Here is a 23,439-nt window from a genome sequence, read left to right on the forward strand (position 1 = left end):
ATGAATAAGCAAGATCAGAAAACAAGACAAAGGGACATGAAACAAAGAATCCATTACTAGTTGCTACTGCAAGGAACCGAGCCACATGATGGCCTCTTGTAAGGTAAAAGAATGTGATGAAGCAATATGATTAATCATAACCCAAGTTATGGGTATTAAAAGTTTAAACATTTCTGTCATGTTTCTATTTCTCCAACTAGTCTAAATATGAGCCTATCAAAATCTAGATCAGTCATTATCAGCATGACATATGTTGTGGCGTTTTTGTGCCTTCGTCCACATAGAAAGATATGCTGAGCATAGATGTGGACGATTGTTTATTTTTCTTTCTTTTTCTCATATTCAAAGTATAAGAAAATAAACTTACAATTACCTAATTAGTATAATTGAGAAGTTTGGTGCCACAAAAATGTTTTTTCTAGGCTTTTTATATAAGATATAGTTGTAGGGCAAAGTCATGATCAAACTTCTTGGTGGGATGACAAGTAGGACTCCTTTATTCGGTTTGTTATGGCCTTACCAGCGTTCGAATCTGACTTCAGACATTTGTGCCTTTCATTTTTTTTTGTTTGTAATGGTTATGTACCTTTAATGGTTTTTTTGTTGGTAATGGTTGCATTGTAGCATAGTGTACAAGGCTTATATGCATACCTCCAGACATTACATTCTTGAATTAAATTCAAACACCACACACATACATACATTAATGTACCCCAGACATTACATTCTTGAATTAAATTCAAACACCCAATCAATCAATCAATCAATCAATCATCCAATCCAGCAAGCCGTCTTTAGTTGAATCGGTTTCTCACAAATCACCCAACTTGATAATTCCAATTTCATAAATAATAAACCACTCGACCCAGTCTTCTTTCTTCAACAACTAACTCTCCGATCTTCATAATCCAGGTCAACATCCTTCCAATTTTCTTTTCTTCTGCAATTCTTGATTTTGTTTCTGGGTTTTCTAAATTATGGATCATGGGTTTAAAAGTTGTCAGATTCAGTTTGATTATAGGGAGGAGGTTAAAGGGATCAAGAATCATTATGTGTTTATTTGTTTTGATTGCTGACTTTGTATTGGTCAACCTTCATATGATCTGTGTAATGCTTAGGATGCCCTTTTGGTGTTATTACATAAACCTAGTATTTCTTGTCTTTATTACATTGTATATCATTATGTGGCCATAAATCATAATCACCTAGCTTGTTCCGTTTTCTTTATTTGTCATCAGTTTGGATGTGTTGTTATGAGAAAATCACTAAATTGACCCTTCGGTTATTTTGGTTCGGTTAAGTGGTTTTCCTGCGCACTCTTAATTTGAAGCTGTAAACTTGTAATAGTCAGTTTTGTGTTGTTTGACAAATTCTCTGCTTGACTAGTTCGGGTCAAAATAATATTATATTGAGGAGCAGGTAAGTAGTTGATACAACAAAATTGGATTATTAGTATAAAAGGGGAAACTTTATTAACTATCTGTAACCTAAAGCACTTCATGGTAACTAACTACCTGATTGTTGATACTCGTTAGCGTCGCAATAATCACCATGTCTTGTTATTTCTTCTACAGGAGTTAATTGAATAACTAAATTGAACCTTTTGATGACATTTGGAACCCGAAACTCGCAAGATGTTCTCTTTGATGCTACAAAGATATAAAAAACATGGCTCATAAAGCGGATTTAGTAATAATAGGAGTGTGTGTCGGTGTGGCGGTTGGTGTTTTTCTAGCAGTACTTGTATTCTTTGGCGTTAGATGGTACAAAAGGCGCGCGCATCTTACAAAATGTGCAAATGATCACAGTGCATCAACTCTTCCAATACGCCAAAACGGTTTACACACGAGTAACATTTTGAGTGAATCTTTTTCAAGCTCGGTGTCGGTTAAAGTTTCAACATATCCTGCAAAAACTTCACCTCTATCTAAATGGAACCGACACAACAAAGAACCGGTAGTTTCAGCATCGGGATTACCTAGATACTCTTACAAGTATGTCGTTTTACAAGCTTTAATCTTCTTTTAATATGTTTTTTTGGGCTATAATGACATTTATGCCCATTTCAGGGACATACAAAAAGCTACAAAAAATTTTACAACTATTTTGGGACAAGGGTCTTTTGGTCCAGTATACAAAGCAACAATGCCTGCTGGTGAAGTCGTTGCTGTGAAAGTTCTTGCTTCTGATTCCAAACAAGGGGAAACCGAATTTCAAACTGAGGTAATCACCGACTCGTTGTAATTTCTCAAATTACCTTTAGGCCCATTGGAAGATCTGAACACCCACGTGTTCGCCGAATCAGGATAGTTTAATTGCCATTAATTGACGTTTTTCATCATGTTGACTGATAATTAATTTTAAGTGATTCATAATGTTCACCGAATCAGAAAGTGCTTTAAAAAATAAACAGTGTAGAAATTTGGCATATTAGAAAGGTGGTATGTGATGGCTTCTGGTTATGTTGCTCCTTCTGTCTCAATAGAAAAAGAACCCAAGTCACATTATTTGTTTATTCATAAGGTGAGTGTTTGTGAATTGTGAGATAAATTTATGGCTTCTGGTTATGTTGCTCCTTATTTAGATTCAAGCGTTTTCTCAACGTATAGCGTGATTTACATTCTTATATAATGCTTTAATTTCAGTATTCAATAATTGACTTTGTAATTTTGGCAAACATGCCAAAATTATAATTCCTCTTTATAATGGTGCCTTTGTAATCGTTTTAGTCGTTCAGAATTCGATCAATTTTCTTCTTATTTGAGAATTGTTTTGTTGTTCTTATTTTCCTGCTTCCGCTCTGCATCAGTATTATCAAACTCTATATATCCCTATGTAACAAAATCATACACACAAATACAGAATCATTGTGAAACTACCTTTGCTGTTCAACTGGGATGGAGGGTAAAGTAAGTGAGAGTGTAAGACTGTAAGATAGAATTTGAGCTGAGTGGAGCGGAATATGACTCTGTCTTAGAAAAAGCTCACTTAAAGCTCAAGACTTGATTCTCAGCTAAGCAAAAACTCGAGTCTTTGCTAAGTTCGTAAAGGGTTTGTTCTTTCGGGCGTGTATGCTCTCATAGAAACCTTAGTCCTTACTTGGCTTGTATACAGGTTCTCTATGTATGCATTTATGGTTCATGCTATAACTTAGGTTAATAACAGTTATATCATTATTAAGTGGGTGGTATAGATCTGTGTATAATATATGATTTGTTTGTAATGCAAATGTTGTTATTATATATAGGGTTAGGTTCAAATAAGAAGTATGGTTTTCCTAGGAAGGCTAGGAAGGAGGGCATTTTGGTCCAATAATATATAAACCTTACAAGTAAAAAAAAAAAACAATTGAAAATCCTTCATCTTCTCTATCTTCTTCCCCACAGCCACCAACTCCACCGCCGCCCGCCGGCTTCTTCACCTGAGCCACCACCCTTTCTTCCTCTTCTCTACCTTCTTCACCACAACCACCTTCTCTGCCGCCGCCGCATTCTTCATCGGCACCCTCACCAGAAAACCATCTTCACTGGGAAATCGGGTTTGAATCCCAGAGTAGAACACCACTGCAGCTGGCTTCTGCTGTCACTTCCACCGTACCGCCGGGAAAGACGTCGGTGGTGGTAGTTGGGTTTTGTGACCGGAGACAAGTTGTGCCAAAATTTTCGGCGATACACGAAGATTCTGGCGAGGGACTGGTGCTTACCGCTTAGAGCAACGCCGGTGGAGCTGGTCATGGTGGTCCATTATTGTTACTGGTTCATTGTGTTTTTTTACCTTTAACTAGTTCATTGTGTTCTTTTCTATCAACTAGTTTAGGGTGTATTTTTAATTGTGTTTTATAGGTTATGATTGTTTTCTAGTTCATTGTGTTTTAGAAAAAAAATGATAGACTTGACTTGATGAGTAGACATAAAATACATTTTTTTATTTGTATTTTAAATCACTCGAATAGGTCAGGCAGGTGTTTGTGAAAAACGCTATTGTGATGTTAAACACAACGGAAAAAACGCTGTTAAAAGCACATTGAAAAACACAATTTTGGTAAAACACAATTACTATAACTTATAACACAATATATAGAAAACCCACTAATTTTCTTTTATTTTTTATATAGCAATATGATACTCATATTAAAGATAAGAAACGATAGTTATTATGGTGATTTTTTTTAAATGACGTATAAAAAATTATGGACCTTTTAAAATGATAGAGGGAATTAACATGTGTTTTGCATGTGGAGAGAGAAATATTAACAAATGCGTTATTCCTTTTATACCCTTCTTGTTTCACATTTGATTTCCCCTATAAACTGATCTCAACTATCCAAGTCCAAGATCAGTGGACTATAATCCTTCTTATCCTTCCTACAAAAAGCATACTTCGTATTATAACCTATCCCTTATATTATATATGCATGGTTACAATTAAGGATGGTCTTGTTGCAGGTATCTCTTCTGGGAAGGTTGCACCACAGAAACTTGGTAAATCTAGTCGGGTATTGTGTAGATAAAGGACAACGCATGTTAATATATGAATACATGAGTAATGGAAGCCTGGCAAGTTTTCTATATAGTATGTGGTTCTTATTGTTTTTACTCATTTTATACCACTCCACAATATATAAATAGTATAAGGGGCTTATAATGCCCAAAAATGGAAAGAAATTTGATTCTTTATTCTTATTTTTACAGCTTTTTATGTTCTAAAACCACATGTAGATGAAGAAAAACACGCATTGAATTGGCAAGAAAGACTTCAAATTGCCCTCGATATATCACATGGAATAGAGTACCTTCACGACGGGGTCCGCCTTTTTTCTCCCTTTTTGTCCTGTTTTATGGTTTTACATGTTGAACAATGGGTGCTTATGTTACATGAATATATTCATTGAGCAGGCGGTTCCACCCGTCATACATCGAGACTTGAAGTCTGCAAATATATTGATAGACCACTTAAAAAGAGCCAAGGTAAACATTTTGTTCAACCCATTTGCTTGATTTTCCTTATTTTATCCGTTGTGAAAATGATGCATATTTGAGTTTTGACTTGAAAATACAATATTAAATAGGTTGCTGACTTTGGTCTATCGAAAGAAGAGGTTTTTGATGGTAGGAATTCAGGTCTTAAGGGTACATACGGGTACATCGATCCTGTATATATATCCACAAACAAGTTCACAATGAAAAGTGACATCTACAGTTTCGGCATCATCTTATTTGAACTCATTACCGCCATTCACCCACAACAAAATCTCATAGATTATGTTAATCTAGTAAGTTATTACCATCTATTACTATGTTGGGTAATGGGTCAAAATGAGTCAAGTTGGCTAACTGGTCTCAAAACAAATAGGTTTAAAATGTTTCTTAGTATAAAAATACAAGACAGATTGGGATGGCTTCATGTCAAAACAAATAGTTTTAGAATGTTTCTTAGTATAAAAATATGAGACAGGTTTGGCTCGGATTTGAGCTCAAACCAAACCAAAAACCGAAATTTCGGTTTCGGTTTTTGGGCTCAGATTTTAGCTCAATCCAAACCAAAAACCGAAACCAAATGGTTTGAGCCAAACTTTTTATAATTAATAATTAACTCATTATTACACATTTAGATCTTAATTTTTTGGGCTACACCATTTATTATTTTCTTATAAATTATTAATATCGGTTTGTTCTGTTACTGTTCGCTTTGGTTTTTGGTTGTAGCAAAACTGAAACCAAAGTACCAAACTGAAAACTGGTTTTTTGAAAAGCATAAAACCAAACCAAAATCGTATTTTTTTTTGTGCACGCGCCTCTAGTAACGGGTCAAAATGAACCTCAAATAATTTTTTTTTCTTTTTGCTAATAAAATGATTTGTGTATATGCTCTCAATCCCAAATTAAGATAAACAGGCAGGTTGGATAACAGGTCAAAATGAATAGTTTTAGAATGTTTCTTAGAATAAAAATATTGTTTAATTTATTTTTATTCTTTTTGAAATATAAAAGGCAGCAATGAGCTCAGATGGGATCGATGAAATACTCGACAACAAGCTTGTTGGTGAGTGTGATCCTGAAGATGTTAGAAGCTTGGCTCGTATAGCACACAGATGCTTGCATAAAACACCAAGAAAACGACCATCAATCGGGGAGGTTTCACAGGCTATAGCCAGGCTGCAACAGAAGCGGTTGGTTAGAGAAGATAGTACAATGTCGTTTGCAAGTGAAGAGTTTTCAGGGGTTGTTGGGTTAATAGAGTTGCAGCAAAATCAGTTGAAAAAGATGACAAGCATTGCTGAATCTTAAAAGATTCAAATATGTTATTTGTAATTGTATGCAGTAAATTTTGGTGGAAATGAATGACTGCATTTGGGCCTGAGAATTTATTCTAGCAACATAAGCTTAGAAATTTAAGAAATTATTAAATTTTGCTAAATTTTCGGGTTGATGCATGTGAAAGATACCAATGCTTTATGTGATATCATTTATCCCTGAAAACAATATTTGAAAATGCCTCAAAACATAGCAATTCGTCATGTTTTGATTAGAATCAACTAGGGAGGTGTAAATGAGTACTATTTTGATAAATAGGTGTGCAGTCACTTAGCTCTTCTAAAAAAGTAATAATAATAATAATAATAATAATAATAATAATAATAATAATAATAAATTGTGTGAATCTCTCTCTCTCTTGTATAGATCGAGATACCACCTAATTACAGACATTTTAATTATCTAGATATCGTTTAATGTACGTTTTAACTTACACCCCATATGTTATGTCATTAGAAGTAAACAAAGTTACTTATCTATTAGAATATGGTATTGTCCTTGGCGATTAAAAGGAAAGTCATGAGCCTATTTATATAATTGTTGGCAGCATCAGTTAGAGCATTCTCAGTAGGTCCTCTATATTATTGTGAGTGGGTTTTCTATATTATATAGAGTAGTTGTTACTTGTAAGTGATTGTGTGGAGGATATAGAGAAACTTTTGTTGATGAGTAAATTTGGAGAAACATTGTTCACCTTATATAATTTTTTAATGTTTTTTGAAAGTGGTTTTGATTGGAGGAAACAGAAAAAGATAATGGGAATGCTCTTATACCGGTCAATAGCTCATAGTTTGAAATGCTAATATCCAATAAAATGAAAATAAGTAAATAAATAATAATTGAGTTGAGCTTAGACCGAACTGAAATATATAAAAATTTTGCCAAACCGAACACAAGATTTAGGCCTAGAACTTAACCCAAGCCAAGCTCAAGTCTAACGGAGTTGGGTCGCTTCACTCATTTTTACCCTAGGTATAACGATAAAAAAAACCATTTAATGTATCCAATATATGATTAAGCGATTAAAGAATGCCAAAAGAAGTTAATGTGCTCCAATGCCATATTCTAAATCACACGCAATGGACATATTCTAGATAATGTGTCCCAATGCTTAAGTAATCAGGGTCGACTTAGATTACATACAAGGTTTGGCTAAGGACACGTTCTCAATAAGGACAAGGCTTTTTTCTTAAAAAAAAACTGCGTATATAATTTTTGAAACTATTATTAGTGATTTGAGCTGAAAACGGCTTATAAGAAACACTCGTAAGTACAAAAGAAATCTGAAACAAGTTTATTAAACATTAAATAATCTAATAAAGTACTATTGAGTCCGAGTCTAATAATGAAGTAACCAGCAATCAATTTTGAGGGAAAAAAATTACAACAAACATTTATTATCTTGAATACTTGAAATCTCATAAACGAACTTCACAAATTAACGCGGATTTAACATTTTTACTTGTGTTTTTCTACGGTTATTGGGGCCGTCGGTTGAGTCTTACAAATGTTAAAAAGTTGTGTACAGATAGAACATAGTTGGAAAGCAGAATATTAATATTAATCTGGTAAAGACTGAGACGGTTGAGGTCTGCAGTCGTCATGAATGGTGAAAAAGGCTCCCAAAATGAAGCTATAGTCAAACTAATCAACTGTTTTAAGCTTTCATTCCAGATCACACACGATTCCATCTGTAGCCAAAGCTAACTCGCTTTTAGGGAACTAAATTAGGGCTTTTCTGATGAAGCTGATTATCAACTGAAAACTGGTACTGCAATTATGAAGGTAGGTATTGCCGCGAAGCTGATTGTGGATGCACTGCTGCAACGCTTTCTTCCACTTGCCAGACGCCGAATTGAAACTGCACAAGCACAGGTATTATCTTATCTATCTACATTCTCTTTTACTTTCAATTATAACCTCACCTCATAATAATTAGGTTTCCAATTAGAAGATTATTATTATTATTATAGTCATACAGGGTTCTAGTATAGTATCTGCTTCTACTTATGCATAGAGGACTTTAGTTTTAGATGGATCTAGCATATACATAGGTACAACTCATTATTCAAGTGAAAAAAAATGATTCGTTCGTTGTAGGCTAATGTGAAGCTAATCTTTTCAGGCATCTGTTATTATAGGTTTTTTCAAGGGCGTATCATTTCATGTTATGACTAGGGGCAAAACCGTAAACAAAGTTATTGATTATTTACTATTAGCTGACTTTTAACTGAGCTAACATGCTATATAATGTCACACTTAAAAGTAGCTATGAACAATGGACTGAGTTTCATAATGAGACTCTTGCTTCTCATTAAGTAAAAGACTGGTTTTAGTTAACATCTGCAGTCAACACCTTGAAAGTGGTAAGGGTGTTGATGCTAATTGTAAGGAAGTTATTGTAGTAAATGCTGAGACCTTGATTTATAATTGACCTTTACAATTGGGCAAAAGGACTAAGGAGCATGTGAAAGTTTGTTTGCACTTAGTTTCAGATTGATTTTTTTGTTAAAGTTTATGGCTCCTGGACGCTTCTATGGTATTTGTTTTGTAGCCATAAAAGAATGTTTTTATATTTTGTTTTGTGTGCGCTATTCTTTATACTCAAAAGTTGGTTCATATGAACGTTTTTTGATGATTTATTTCTTTATTAAATGCGGGAAACTACAGGATGGACAATACCTTAGGCCGTCAGACCCTGCCTATGAGCAAGTATTGGATTCCTTAGCTATGGTGGCGCGACACACACCTGTACCTCTTCTTGAAGCACTTCTACGCTGGAGAGAAACGTGAGTCTGTAAACTCTATTGTTATTGTGCAAACATGTGTCTTTGATGAATATTTTTTCATTTATACATGTATATGATTCATGGGTATTTTTTTTCTTTGATATTTTCACCGACTGGTTTAAGAGACATGCATCGCATGACTGTTTTTGTATGTGGTTTGACCATGTGATATCTTGTTTTTTTTTTTTTTTTTTTTTCAGGGAGTCCCCAAAAGGCGCAAATGATGCATCTACATTCCAAAGAAAGGTTTGTATGCCTTGACCCTGAAGGCCACTCTGGCTATTTACCTTGTTTAAGAATGCATCATTTAACCTTTCTGCTATTGATACCATGTTATTAACTGGAAAACAATAGATAGGCTAAATGTGTTTGATTAAATTCGAGAACAGCATGAACAAAACAGTGATTGTTCTGAGATTTGAATGCATCATCTGATCTTTAACTATTATCTCCCCTGATGGAGCAGCTTGCAGTGGAGTGTATATTTTGCTCAGCATGTATTCGCTTTGTGGAGTGTTGCCCACAAGAAGGACTCACAGGTTCAGCATCTGTATAATCAATTTCATTTTTTCTTTAGTTAAGTCATGATATCCTAAGGCTTACCGTCTGTGTCTACAGAAAAACTTTGGACCGGACTTGAAAACTTCGTGTTTGATTGGCTGATAAATGCTGACAGGTAACACCAAATTGGCTCTATAACTTTCATCTGCTTTCAATTTTTTTATCCAGATAATCGATCCACTACAAATTTGAAAAGTTGTTTGTTGCAGGGTTGTTAGTCAGGTTGAATATCCTTCGTTGGTTGATTTGCGTGGTCTCCTTCTCGACTTAGTTGCACAACTCCTTGGTGCTCTATCAAGAATCAGGTTAACCATACAAAGTTCTCAATTAGACACAGTTCCCAACTTATAAACCGTAAAAAGTTTCATATCTATGTACTCATTTTCATTTGCTATCCTTCAACAGGTTTAGCTCTGTAACTGAGCGATTTTTTATGGAACTCAATACTCGTCGAATCGATACCAGTGCTGCTAGAAGTGAAACCCTCAGTATCATTAACGGAATGCGCTATTTAAAACTTGGGGTACATTTTAATTTTATATATTTTTGAGAGAACAATAATACAATATACTAATCTAATATACACGTTTTGCCAGGTGAAGACCGAGGGTGCGTTAAACGCGTCAGCTTCTTTTGTAGCGAAGGCCAATCCACTTAATCGTGCACCTCATAAACGAAAGAGTGAACTTTATCATGCTCTTTGTAATATGCTGTCAAATATATTAGCACCACTTGCAGATGGTGGTAAAGGCAACTGGCCTCCACCTGGCGTGGACCCCGCGGTTACTCTCTGGTATGAGGCCGTTGCACGGATACGAGTCCAGCTTATGAATTGGACTGATAAACAGAGCAAGCATATAGCTGTAAGTTTAGTTACATGATTTTCTTATATTAGTTTTTATTACGAGTTTATAACAATGCTGGTTTTTGTTCGTTTATGTTAGGTTGCTTATCCGTTGGTGACTTTGCTTCTTTGTCTTGGTGACCCTGGGGTTTTCCTTAATAACTTTGGTACTCATATGGAACAACTGTATAAGCATCTTAGGGTAAACTAATTATGCCTATTTACCCTTTTATTTAATCAAATCATTATCTAGGCCTTTAGGGAAGAACTAAATTTATCCATTTACCCTTTCTTTTACCCAGATATAACTCATTTTAACAAAATGTATCTTTTTAGGTTATTCTATCAATTTTAGGTTATTTTATCAAGGCCTGTAAACGAACCGAACTTCCAGTGAACCGTTCGGCAGGGAGTTCGTTCATGTTCGTTTATTTAATAAACGAAAGAACATGAACACATGTCTAGTTTGTTTTATATATGTTCGTGAACATTTGTTTTTGTTCATTCATTAAAATTCGTTTTTGTCTATTCATTTGCGTTGATTTTTGTTTTGTTAGTTTATATTTTTATTCATTTAAATTTTCTACGCCCGTTACAATGTAGTCTAGTTTTATTAACTTTTTAGGCCCAACATGTTGTTTACATTTACTTCTAATCAATGTTGTAAAAGTAGGTTTACAAGGCCGAATACTCCCCGAGTACTCACTACAAGGTACGTCGAAGGGAGTTTCTTTAACTCCGCCTAGTTACTAAGAATCGATCAAAGATGATCAATCTCAGCTAGAATCACATTTAGTCGGTGGACTTGAGTTGATTTTGACTTAAAAAATAAAACATAATTCTTATTTCTATAATATTTAAGAACAAATATCATTTTTCTAATTAATGATTAGTAATTCTTAGAATAATTTATTGTGTATTTCTTCTATTTATATTGATATTTGCATATTTGTTATAAATATTAGTAAAATAATGATATTTGACACATATATAATATCCAAAAATTAATTTTCTTCATATTTATCATCTCCGAGCACTCCCCAAGTACTCTGAGTACACCCAACTCCTCAGTCGACCGCCTAGGGTCCGGCTAGCGACTTTTGCAACCTTGCTTCTAATTGGATTTAGCTCAGGTTTTGTTCGTCAATCTATGTTCAGTTGTGTTCATTTGTTTACTTTCGTGAACCGTTCATTTATACTTTTAGTGAACAAACATGAATACATTCATTTTCTTAATGAATGAACGAGAAAACTTGTTTGTTTATTTGCTTGTGTTCGAATCAGTTAAAGTTAAATGAGCACGAACATGCACCGTTCTTGTTTGTTCGGTACGTTTACGGCCTAAATTTTATCTGTTAGTTCCTTAAAGTACCAGAATTTTCCAAACACTCATAGCACCTTATTAATCAATTAAAACACTTGTCTTCTACAACTCATTTTATTACAATGATAATTTGAGTCCGACTGTTCAATATCATATAACTTTTGGAAAGACATCGACAGATATCTTTGCCAGATGACATAATTTAGGTTTATTTTGACAGGACAAGAACAACCGTTTCATGGCTCTGGACTGTCTTCACCGTGTTTTAAGATTTTATTTAAGTGTTCACGGGAATTCCCAACGACCAAACTGTGTATGGGATTACCTCGACAGCGTGACAGCTCAGCTTTTGACAACTTTAAGGAAAGGAATGCTTACACAAGACGTGCAACACGATAAAGTTGTTGAGTTTTGTGTCACTATGGCTGAACATAACCTAGATTTTACTATGAATCATGTAATATTAGAATTGTTGAAACAAGACAGTCTGAGTGAATCAAAGATTATTGGGCTTCGTGCTTTACTTGCCATTGCAATGTCTCCCACAAGCCAACACGTCGGCTTGGAAATCCTACATGGTGATTAATCATTTGTTTATGAAATTTAAATCCTTTTAAAGATCTTGTTTTAACTTTTTTTGTTTACCAGCTCATGACTTGGGTCATTATGTTCCAAAAGTTAAAGCTGCAATTGAGTCTATTTTGAGATCATGCAATCGGGCTTATAGTCAAGCACTTCTTACTTCTTCAAAGACAACTATAGGTAACTGTTATATAGCCGCTATTTTGTATGGTCATATTTCCTTTATTTATGTTAAATATATATATATGATATTATTAATATCGCTGTTATCGTGTATACGCATAATATTTGTCTTTACCCTATGGTCCTGAGTTAGGTTTCTTTAGCATACGGCTGACATGACCCGTTTTGTTAAAAAGGTCATCCTGAGTATGACCCGTTAAAAAGTGGGTTGACCTATTAATCCATTTTAGAGTTTTTACCAAAGTTAATATTTTGATTCAGATATGAAAAAGGTTAAAATTTGAAGTTTAATATTTTGATTTCTAATATTAAATGTAACTACTTTTAAAAGCGAAACTAATTTCCCTTTTGAACCTTTTTGTCTACTCTTCTCTTCCAACATTTTTATTTTATTAGTTCTATTGGGCAATTCGCCAGTTATTCCCATTCGCTTAATCTTATCTCGAGCTAAACATACAAAACCAAGTTTGTTAATTGGGAATGACATAAATACACGAAAACAATTAAAATAACACGAATTGCAAAAAGATCTGAGTAGTTGATTTTTTAAACGGTTACTAAGTTACTAGGTATTACTCATATTCGTAAATAAAGATATCATGGGTCGACCCAAAACATGACCTGATCTGTAACAAGTGACATTTTCTCCAGATGCTGTTATCAAGGACAAACCACAAGGATACCTGTTCCGCTCGGTTCTAAAGTGCATACCGTATTTGATCGAAGAAGTTGGTAGAACCGATAAATTAACCGAGATTATACCGCAACACGGAATAAGCATTGACCCAGGTGTCCGTGAGGAAGCGGTCCAAGTACTTAACCGAATTGTCAAACACCTTGCACACCGTCGATTTGCAGTTATGCGTGGCATGGCAAATTTCATTCTACAATTACCAGACGAGTTCCCGCTTCTCATCCAAACATCACTCGGACGCCTTTTGGAACTCATGCGGTTTTGGAGAGCGTGTCTCTCCGATACCGACATCGAAACAGATATTCCCCACGCAAAAACTGTGCAGAAAAAACTAGGGTTTAAAAAACCTTCGTTTCATCAAGGCGAATCGATAGAGTATCGCGCTTCAGAGATTGATTCTGTTGGTCTTATCTTCCTTAGCTCTGCTGATAGTCAAATCCGACACACGGCATTGGAGTTACTTGGTTGCGTACGAGCCCTACGAAATGATATACGCAACCTATCTCTATATGAAAGATCACATTTAACAAAAGATGAAGCCGAACCGATATTTATAATTGATGTTTTAGAAGAGAACGGGGATGATATTGTTCAAACCTGCTACTGGGACTCCGGGCGTCCGATTGATATTAAACGGGAAGCTGAGATGGCACCTCCCGAGGCAACGATACAGTCAATACTTTTTGAAAGCCCGGATAAGAATCGATGGGCTCGATGTCTTAGTGAGCTTGTTAAATATAGTGCAGTGTTGTGCCCTCAGTCTGTTCAAGAAGCCAAGTAAGTAAAGTTTTGTGTATGTTTTGCCTTTTCTTAAAATTGAAAACTGAAATTTGAAATTTGAGTATTTTTATATTGTTAGGATGGAGGTTATTAACCGACTTTTGTATATCACGCCTGTTGAATTGGGTGGAAAAGCTCATCAGTTTCAGGAAGCAGACAGTAAACTAGACCAGTGGCTGATGTATGCGATGTTTGCGTGTTCTTGTCCACCTGGCAGGGAAGGATCCGGTGCAGCAACAACACGGGATCTGTTTCGTCTTATATTTCCTTCATTAAAGTCTGGTTCTGAAGCACATGTTGTGAGTCCTAAACAACTTTATAGTTTATATGAACAAGTGGATGCGTTTTTTATCCCTTTTTATTTAATTCTTGTTACATTTCAGCATGCAGCAACAATGGCTCTCGGGCACTCGCATCTGGAAGTGTGTGAAATAATGTTCAGTGAGCTTGCATCTTTCATGGAAGAGATTTCTTTGGAAACAGACGGAAAACCAAAATGGAAGGTACGGAATATTATTTTTATATTATTATTATTATTAACATTAAGCGGGTTGGCTAACGGGTCAAAATGGGTTAGGTTGAAATGGTTCATTTATAGTATGGGTTTGGTTGAAACGAGTTAAAACAGTAATAAAATCTGAATCTTACTATAATAATTTAGGAAGCTTTATGCATTAGAAATAGAGTTTGGGGTATTTGTGTCCTGTTTCACCCATTTCCCTTAATAGATGATTTTTATTTGACCTGTTTATGATAAGTCACAGCTCATATCAAACTAGGGGTGTGCATGGGTCAGTTTTGGGCTAAAACCAATCTAAAACTGAAATATTGGTTTTTCGGTTTTCAGTTTGGGTCTGGTTCGATTTTTTTATTTGAACCTGAACTTTTTGGACAGAAAAAAAATGGTTTAAGATTATGAATTTGATCCTAAATTTTTTGTTATTTAACAATTAATTATTCTTATACATTTTAGGTAAAATATTTTGGTTACACTATTCATTAGCTTATAAATTACTAAGAATTCAAAATAAAAAATGAATATCCATAAATTGGGTTAGGCTCCTTTTTTTTGGTTTCAATTACATGCAAAACTGAAACTGAACCAAAAGTTTGGTTTTTACGAAAACATAAAACCAAACCGTCGGTTTTTGTTTTGGTTTGCTTAGTTTGGTTCGTTGTTTTTTTTTTAAGGATTTTTTGGTTTATTCATAAGTGTATGGTTCCAATTATATAACCATCCTAACTTGTGTTGATGCAGAGTCAAAAGCCTCGCCGTGAAGACCTCCGGATCCGCATTGCAAATATATATCGAACCGTTGCTGAAAACATTTGGCCTGGGATGCTAAACCGCAAGCCGGTTTTCCGTCTTCATTACATGAAGTATATAGATGAAACCACACGATTAATCTCAAGTTCACCTCCTGAAAACTTTCAAGAAATACAACCGCTTCGTTATTCACTTGCATGCATACTACGCTCACTGGCTCCCGAGTTTGTTGACTCAAAATCCGACAAATTTGACCAGAAAACCCGAAAACGATTATTTGACCTTCTCCACTCGTGGTGTGATGAATCCGGTACCACATGGAGTCAAGACAGTGCAAGCGATTACCGACGTGAAGTCGAACGTTACAAATCTAGTCAACACACTCGGTCAAAAGACTCCAACGATAAAATCTCGTTCGATAAAGAAGTAACTGAACAAGTTGAAGCCATTCAATGGGCTTCCATGAATGCCATGGCTTCATTGTTATATGGGCCGTGCTTTGATGATAATGCAAGAAAAATGAGTGGTCGGGTTATAGCTTGGATTAATAGCCTCTTCATTGAACCCACACCACGGGCCCCGTTCGGTTACTCACCCGTTGACCCAAGAACCCCGTCTTATAATAAATACACCGAAGGCGGTCGAGCCACGGGACGTGATCGGAATCGCGGTGGTCATGTTCGTGTCTCGCTTGCTAAAATGGCTTTGAAGAATCTTCTTCTTACTAATTTGGACTTGTTTCCCGCCTGCATCGATCAGGTCCGATATAATTTATAATATTCATTAAATGCACAAATGGTCCCTGTGGTTTGGTCAAAGTCACACATTTGGATACTAAGTTTTGAAAGTCACAAGTTTTAATTTTTTATGGTTCCGGTTTTTTAACAAATTTGGGGTTTAAGGCTAGGAGTGTGCGTCGGTCTGTTTTGGGCTCAAAACCAAGCCAAAAACCGAATCTTCGGTTTTTGAATTTTGAAAACCATATGTTTTGGGTTAATCAGTTTTTGTGGGTTCGGTTCAGTTCCGGTTTATTCAGTTTTGCCATTTGGGCTTAAAATTTTGTGTCAAAAAAAAAAAGAAAACTTGGTCCGAAATAATGAATTTGTGCCTAATTTTTTTGTTAACTAATAATTATACACACACACACATTTGGGCTAAAATAATTTACACTATAATTAAATTCTTATAAATTACTTATAATTTTAAATAGAAAATTAAAATCTATAACTTTTGGTCAGTTTTTTCAGTTTTTATTACATACAAAGCCAAAAATGAACTGAAAGTTCAGTTTTTACGTAAACATAAAACCAAACCCTCAGTTTCTTTTCGGTTTGGTTATTTTGGTTTGGTTTCTTCAGTTTTGGATCGATTTTTCCAGTTTAGTGCACACCCCACACCCCTACTAAACTTCTGTTAGGTTTCTAATATGTTTGGTGTATTGACTAGTATACCTTTAACTTTTTTCTCTCATGTTTCAGTGCTACTATTCTGATGCAGCCATAGCAGATGGTTACTTCAGTGTGCTAGCTGAAGTGTACATGCGGGAAGAGATACCTAAATGTGAAATTCAAAGACTTCTAAGTTTGATACTTTACAAAGTGGTGGACCCGTCCAGACAGATTCGCGATGATGCGTTACAGATGCTCGAAACGCTATCAGTTCGCGAATGGGCCGAAGATAAAATCGAGGGGTCGGGGAGTTACCGGGCCGCAGTTGTCGGGAACCTTCCAGATTCTTATCAACAGTTTCAGTACAAATTATCTTGTAAACTTGCAAAAGATCATCCCGAGCTGAGTCAGCTTCTTTGTGAGGAAATAATGCAGAGGCAACTCGACGCGGTTGATATAATCGCTCAACATCAGGTTCTAACATGCATGGCTCCATGGATCGAGAATCTTAATTTCTGGAAACTTAAAGATTCCGGGTGGAGCGAGCGGTTATTAAAAAGTCTTTATTATGTCACGTGGCGGCACGGTGATCAGTTTCCCGATGAAATTGAGAAGCTTTGGAGTACGATCGCAAGTAAGACCAAGAACATAAGTCCGGTTTTGGATTTTTTAATCACTAAAGGGATTGAAGATTGTGATTCAAACGCGTCTGCTGAAATAACCGGCGCGTTCGCTACATATTTCTCGGTTGCTAAACGAGTGAGTTTATATCTAGCTCGGATATGTCCTCAAGGGACCATTGATCACTTGGTTTACCAATTGGCTCAACGTATGCTCGAAGATAGCATGGACTCGCTTAGACCAACCGACAAAGGTGAACCGAACGCGAACCATGTTTTGGAATTCTCTCAGAGCTCATCAGTGGCCCAGGTTGCAGCAGTTGATAACCAGCCACATATGTCACCGTTACTGGTTCGCGGGTCACTTGACGGTCCATTAAGGAATAATACAAGTGGAAGCTTAAGCTGGCGACCCATGAGCGTAGCCGCGCGGAGTGCTTCAGGTCCATTGACTCCAATGGCTCCCAAAAACGTGGTCCCTGTGACCGCTGGGCGGTCAGGTCAACTCATTCCGGCTTTAGTCAACATGTCGGGACCGTTAATGGGTGTTCGAAGCGTGAATGGGAGTATTCGAAGCCGACACATGTCACGTGACAGCGGAGACTACTTAATCGACACTCCAAATTCTGAAATTGACGGTATGCATGGTGGGACCCATGGTGTAAACGCCAAGGAGCTTCACTCGGCTTTACAAGGGCATCAACTGCGCTCGTTAACCCATGCCGATATCGCGTTAATATTACTTGCTGAAATCGCTTATGAGAATGACGAAGATTTCCGAGAACATTTACCGTTACTTTTTCACGTCACGTTTGTCTCAATGGATAGCTCAGAGGACATTGTTCTAGAACATTGCCAACATTTGCTTGTTAACTTATTATATTCTCTCGCGGGCCGACATTTGGAGCTCTATGATGTTGAAAATAGTGATGGTGAGAATAAGCAACAAGTCGTGAGTTTAATAAAGTACGTCCAGTCGAAACGCGGGACGATGATGTGGGAAAATGAGGACCCGACACTGGTCAAAATTGAGCTCCCGAGTGCAGCGTTATTGTCAGCACTCGTTCAAAGCATGGTGGATGCTATATTCTTTCAAGGTGACCTTAGAGAGACGTGGGGAGCCGAGGCGTTAAAGTGGGCCATGGAGTGCACGTCGAGACATTTATCGTGTCGGTCCCACCAAATATACCGTGCGTTAAGACCCCGTGTAACTAACGATGCATGTGTCTCGCTTCTTCGATGTCTTCATAGATGTTTAGCAAATCCCGTCCCGTCGGTTCTTGGGTTCGTTATGGAAATTCTTTTGACATTGCAAGTAATGGTGGAGAATATGGAACCCGAGAAGGTGATTCTTTACCCGCAGCTTTTCTGGGGGTGTGTCGCCATGATGCATACCGACTTTGTTCACGTTTATTGCCAGGTTCTTGAGCTGTTTGCACGCGTCATTGATCGATTATCGTTTCGCGACCGAACCACCGAAAATGTGCTTCTCTCAAGCATGCCACGAGACGAGCTCGATAATAGCGTTTCCGACACCAACTTTTTGAAAACCGAGTCTGAAGCCGTTGGCGGGAAAGTTCCGGCTTTTGAAGGCGTGCAGCCACTTGTGCTCAAAGGGTTAATGTCGACCGTGAGCCACGGTGTGTCAATTGAGGTTCTGTCCCGGATAACCGTCCATTCGTGTGACTCAATATTTGGGGACCCAGAAACAAGACTCTTGATGCACATCATCGGGCTGCTCCCATGGCTATGTTTACAACTAAACCAAGATACGGTGGTTGGGCCCGCCTGTAATGTTTCAACAAACTTAGCTATTTGGTGTCGTGCAAAATCGTTAAACGAATTAGCGACGATTTTCATGGCGTATTCACAAGGAGAGATTAAAACGATCGACAATCTACTCGCTTGTGTGTCGCCATTATTATGCAGCGAGTGGCTACCAAAGCACTCAGCTTTAGCATTCGGGCATTTGCTTAAGCTTCTAGAACGTGGGCCCGTTGAGTATCAACGAGTGATCCTGTTATTAATGAAAGCGTTGCTTCAACACACGCCAATGGATGCTGCTCAAAGCCCGCATATGTACGCAATTGTTTCCCAATTGGTTGAAAGCACACTATGTTGGGAAGCGTTAAGCGTACTTGAAGCGCTTCTACAAAGTTGCAACTCCAAAACTGGGACACACAACCATGATCTAGTTTACGAGAATGGGCTTGGTGTAACCGAGGATAAGGTTCTGTTTCCTCAATCATCTTTTAAGGCTCGAAGTGGACCGCTACAACAGGCTATGGGTTTAGGGTTTGGACCGGGGTCCATGGCTGCACCAGCTAACCTTTCTGAGTCGGGTGTTTCACCTAGGGAGTTGGCTTTGCAGAACACGCGATTGATCCTTGAGCGCGTGCTGGATAATTGTGCACTTGGGAAAAGAAGAGATCATAAAAGATTGGTGCCTTTTGTGACTACTATTGGTAACACTTGAATCTTTTAAGGTTATGTATGTTGGGTACATTGGTTTAAGTTATATAATATTTAAGAACCGATACATATACAGAGCAAACAAGATAACAATCGAAAACACAATCACACTCTTTACAGTTCAATCGGTGCTTGGCCCATTCTTCTTGAACAAAGCCAATGCATCACTGTAAACAGCCACAACGTTCGAGAAAACTGCAAGAACGATCATGAAAACACACAAGAATTTGTCCCTCTTACTTGCTATTCCATACCGATCCCTGATATTTAAAACAAAAGTTATCAAGATTCTCTCTCGTGCAGGTTGTAAACGAGCTGAGTCAGACCTCAACTAATTTTGAGCTCTAATTGTAAAGCTCGAGACTGACTCGTGAGCAGTTATCAAGTTCGAGCTCAACTCATTATTTAATAACTAATTTATATGCATTTATATCTGTTTTTTTATATATATTTTAGTTATAATTATATATATATATATATTGAATATGTTATATAAATAAGATAATAATATGCTTATTATATAAGTGAAGCAGGCTTGTTTATTAAATAAAGCTTATTAGTCCCAAGCTTTATTTCTAAGGCTCAAGTTTAGCTCAAAAGTAGATTTCAAGTGGAGTTTCACTTGTTTATTGTTTAATAATTAATTTATATACATTTATAATTTTATACATAATACATATTATACAGTTATTTTTATCATATATTAATTATTATAGAAATATTTATTAAACACATTAAATTAAAATTATACAAATAATAGGCTTATACAAATAATAGGCTCTTTAGAGCTCACAAGTCAACTCAAGCAGTCAGATAAGTGTAGCACGGGTTCAGACTCGTTTATTAAATAAAAAAGGCTTATTTTAGGGTCTAGCTCATGTAAGCTCGGCTCGTGAAATGATCTAAAGTAGTTCACAAGCGGCTTGGGCCATTTTCACCTAGGCACTTGGGCACACAACTAAACTAAGTACACAATAACAACTTACCCGAGAGTGATGGCAGCTGGAAAGATAAACCCGATACAAACAGCAGCAGTTGCTCCGGTAAACTGAAAAGCGTCCCAAATGCTTGGAATGAAATTTGCACCCAGAAATATGAGCCCAATAAGACCAATCGTGATCGATGCAAATCTTAAATTATCCGAGACTAACGGGCCTTTACGTGGGAAAAGTAGGCCGTCCAAATTCAGTCTTAACGGGAAGAACACGATAGGAAAAATGAGCATCAAATGGACTGCGTAACTAACACGAACAGCATCGTTTAGTAACGAGCTATACGGGATTCCAAGATTTGTGTCAAAGTTTGCAAGTACATCATCAAGTGTTCCGCCCCCGAATAAGAGAAACCCGAAAAGGCTTGTCATCACATAAACAGAGGAACAAAGACTAAGCGACGTTCTAACAACTGATTTTATTTTAGTGTTGTCTTCAAGTTCGTTATCAATTGAGTGAACTGCAAAATATAAAACATGAAAATAATTAAACTAAATATTTTTTGATTTTTGGTTTTCACAATGAGTTCAGTTTTTTGGTTTCTCGTTTGAGCTTGAAAATGTTGAGCCGGAAAAAATGGCCCAAAATAATGAACTCGGCCTAGAACTTTCGACATAAAATTTTTTTGGCTAAATAAAGATTAACCGATTATTATGAATGTAAATTTTAAGGCTATACCATTTATTAATTACATAAGTCACTTTTTTTCTGTTTGGTTAAGTTCAGTTTTTGTTGATATAAAAATTGAACCAAAATGTTCGGTCTTTCGAAAAACATTAAACCAAACCTTCAGTTTTTTATTGGGTTCAGTTATTTCGGTTCTATTACTTCAGATATTCCGGTTACACTTTGGTTATTTCGGTTTCTCCTAACTTTAACGGTCGTATTCAGGTTGGCCTAACACGTTTAACTACCATCGACCCAATTAATTAACCAAGTCGACCACCGACCTGTTTAACCCAATTATTTCAACCCTCCAACCCATTTCACACGTTTATAACTCGAATACAACTCGTCAACACATCTACCAATTTGAGCAGTTAAGTTAAACAAGTTAAACCGGTCGTGTTTGGTTCATCGATTCATCTTGCCAACCTGACACAGTTAGCACCCTACGCATAAATACCGTTATAATGACAAATGTAAGCCGTGACAAGAACTGGGACAACAGTGAAGAGATTAAACACGGATGTGAAATCCACAATATCAGGAAACAATTTAGGCATCATAACACTTCCAGCTATCAATTTGAAGGTGGTAATTCCAGCAGTGATCACCAAAAACACTACTGCAAGTGCTACTGATAATGCAGACGTATATCTCAACGAATCTGCAAAAATAAACATATCGATTATCACAAACAAAATATAAACTTCGATCCATAAAACTTGCCAAATAATAACAAAATACCAACCAATGCGCTTTAGGCTTGCTAACGGGGCAAATATCCCGAGTGTAGTAACAAGAAGAACAAAGAACCGACCATTCCACCAGTGTTCGCCGAACCAACCTTGTATCACACCCGCATGATGAACACCATCTGAGGTTGTTCCAGATAGCACATCACCTAAAAAACACAATTTAAATCAAAATTAAAACCAAAATCAAACTTTATCTTAAATATATATAAACGGAACCTTTAAAAGCTCTCTGGTTGCTCCCTACATTCTCTCAAGCCACCAGATTGCTTTATTTGTAAATAGAGGTTTCTCATTCATTTGACCCGAATTAACTAGTATGAGTCTCACCAAACACAGATAACCCTTAAACGGGTTATAACATCTCATTAAATTATAAATTAATGTTACTAAATATTTGATATGTAAATCCTATAAAATATGGATATACTAAAAAGTAATATCCATTTAAAAAAAAACATTTTATTTATAATTAAGAAACAATTCTACAGTAAAAAAAATACATGGGTTATGGGTCACACCAAACCCATATAGCTTTTAAACGAGTTATAACATCTCATTTATTTGTGAAACGCTTTCATCATTAAAACCTAAGTATTATTAACTTCCTTACAATAAATAAAATTAAAATCCAAAAAAATATATAAATATTAGAAACGAAAAATCAAAATAACCCCCGTAATACGGGGGATAAAACCTAGTGTTAAATATAGTTGTCCAGTCAACACGGGAGAGTTGGATTACAAAAAGACTAAATTGTTACGAATTTGAAACCGAAACATACCGATAATAATCATGTAAACAATAAGCACACCAATGTTATTAACCATAACACAAACTTGCAACAATATTCTACCAACATTTCCAAAAGCATCACCCATGGCTCCTCCATACGAAACCGACCTCCCGGCCCGACTGAACCGAATCAACAGATCAATCGACGCATCGGTCAAAAATGCCATGAAAATTATCAAAGCGATTCCCGGTACAAGCCCCAGAATTTTCATGTTTGCAGGCAAAGCCATAATTCCAGCTCCCACAATGGTGGTTGAGAGATTAAACACTGCACCGGTAAATGAAGCTCCATTGAATTCCTCAAAGCCCGCTTCTTCGGTTTTCGTGGTGGGCAACAATGGCGATTTCTCGTTAACTGTTTGATTGCTGGTTCTTGATCTCGTTTCTTTCGCGTGGTTTCCGGTTCTAATTGTCAT

The 23,439-nt window shown here is 36.5% G+C and overlaps 3 protein-coding genes across 4 annotated transcripts; 2 read left to right on the forward strand and 1 right to left on the reverse strand.

The window, feature by feature from the left end:
* The first annotated feature begins 1,668 nt into the window (after positions 1–1,668).
* On the forward strand, positions 1,669–6,316 carry LOC143628171 (calcium/calmodulin-regulated receptor-like kinase 2). Its single transcript, XM_077097822.1, has 7 exons — positions 1,669–1,994; positions 2,070–2,223; positions 4,446–4,572; positions 4,719–4,804; positions 4,896–4,967; positions 5,069–5,272; positions 5,991–6,316. Exons 1-7 carry the CDS (start codon positions 1,669–1,671, stop codon positions 6,285–6,287), a joined length of 1,266 nt encoding a protein of 421 aa, XP_076953937.1. The 3' UTR covers positions 6,288–6,316.
* A 1,777-nt stretch (positions 6,317–8,093) lies between these two features.
* LOC143628189 (uncharacterized) lies at positions 8,094–19,850 on the forward strand. Of its 2 annotated transcripts, XM_077097836.1 has the most exons (16): positions 8,094–8,189; positions 8,985–9,103; positions 9,304–9,349; positions 9,570–9,642; positions 9,722–9,779; positions 9,874–9,969; positions 10,070–10,187; positions 10,261–10,527; positions 10,609–10,710; positions 12,053–12,410; positions 12,481–12,594; positions 13,249–14,068; positions 14,151–14,370; positions 14,455–14,574; positions 15,330–16,097; positions 16,817–19,850. In XM_077097836.1, the coding sequence occupies exons 1-16, from the start codon at positions 8,094–8,096 to the stop codon at positions 19,820–19,822; spliced, it is 6,381 nt and encodes a 2,126-aa protein (XP_076953951.1). In that variant the 3' UTR covers positions 19,823–19,850. The 2 variants fall into 2 exon arrangements, with proteins under 2 accessions (XP_076953951.1, XP_076953952.1); XM_077097837.1 differs by lacking the exon at positions 15,330–16,097 and having other exon boundaries at positions 8,097–8,189.
* A 71-nt stretch (positions 19,851–19,921) lies between these two features.
* LOC143628172 (amino acid transporter AVT6A-like) lies at positions 19,922–23,439 on the reverse strand. The gene is made up of 5 exons (XM_077097823.1): positions 23,013–23,439; positions 22,225–22,377; positions 21,937–22,140; positions 20,805–21,270; positions 19,922–20,078 (listed from the first exon to the last, which is right to left on the reverse strand). The coding sequence occupies exons 1-5, from the start codon at positions 23,437–23,439 to the stop codon at positions 19,940–19,942; spliced, it is 1,389 nt and encodes a 462-aa protein (XP_076953938.1). The 3' UTR covers positions 19,922–19,939.

The sequence above is a fragment of the Bidens hawaiensis genome, unplaced genomic scaffold (genome assembly GCF_021521415.1).
Source record: "Bidens hawaiensis isolate Kalapana, Puna unplaced genomic scaffold, B.hawaiensis_p1.1 tig00004838_1, whole genome shotgun sequence".
Lineage (NCBI taxonomy): Eukaryota > Viridiplantae > Streptophyta > Magnoliopsida > Asterales > Asteraceae > Bidens > Bidens hawaiensis.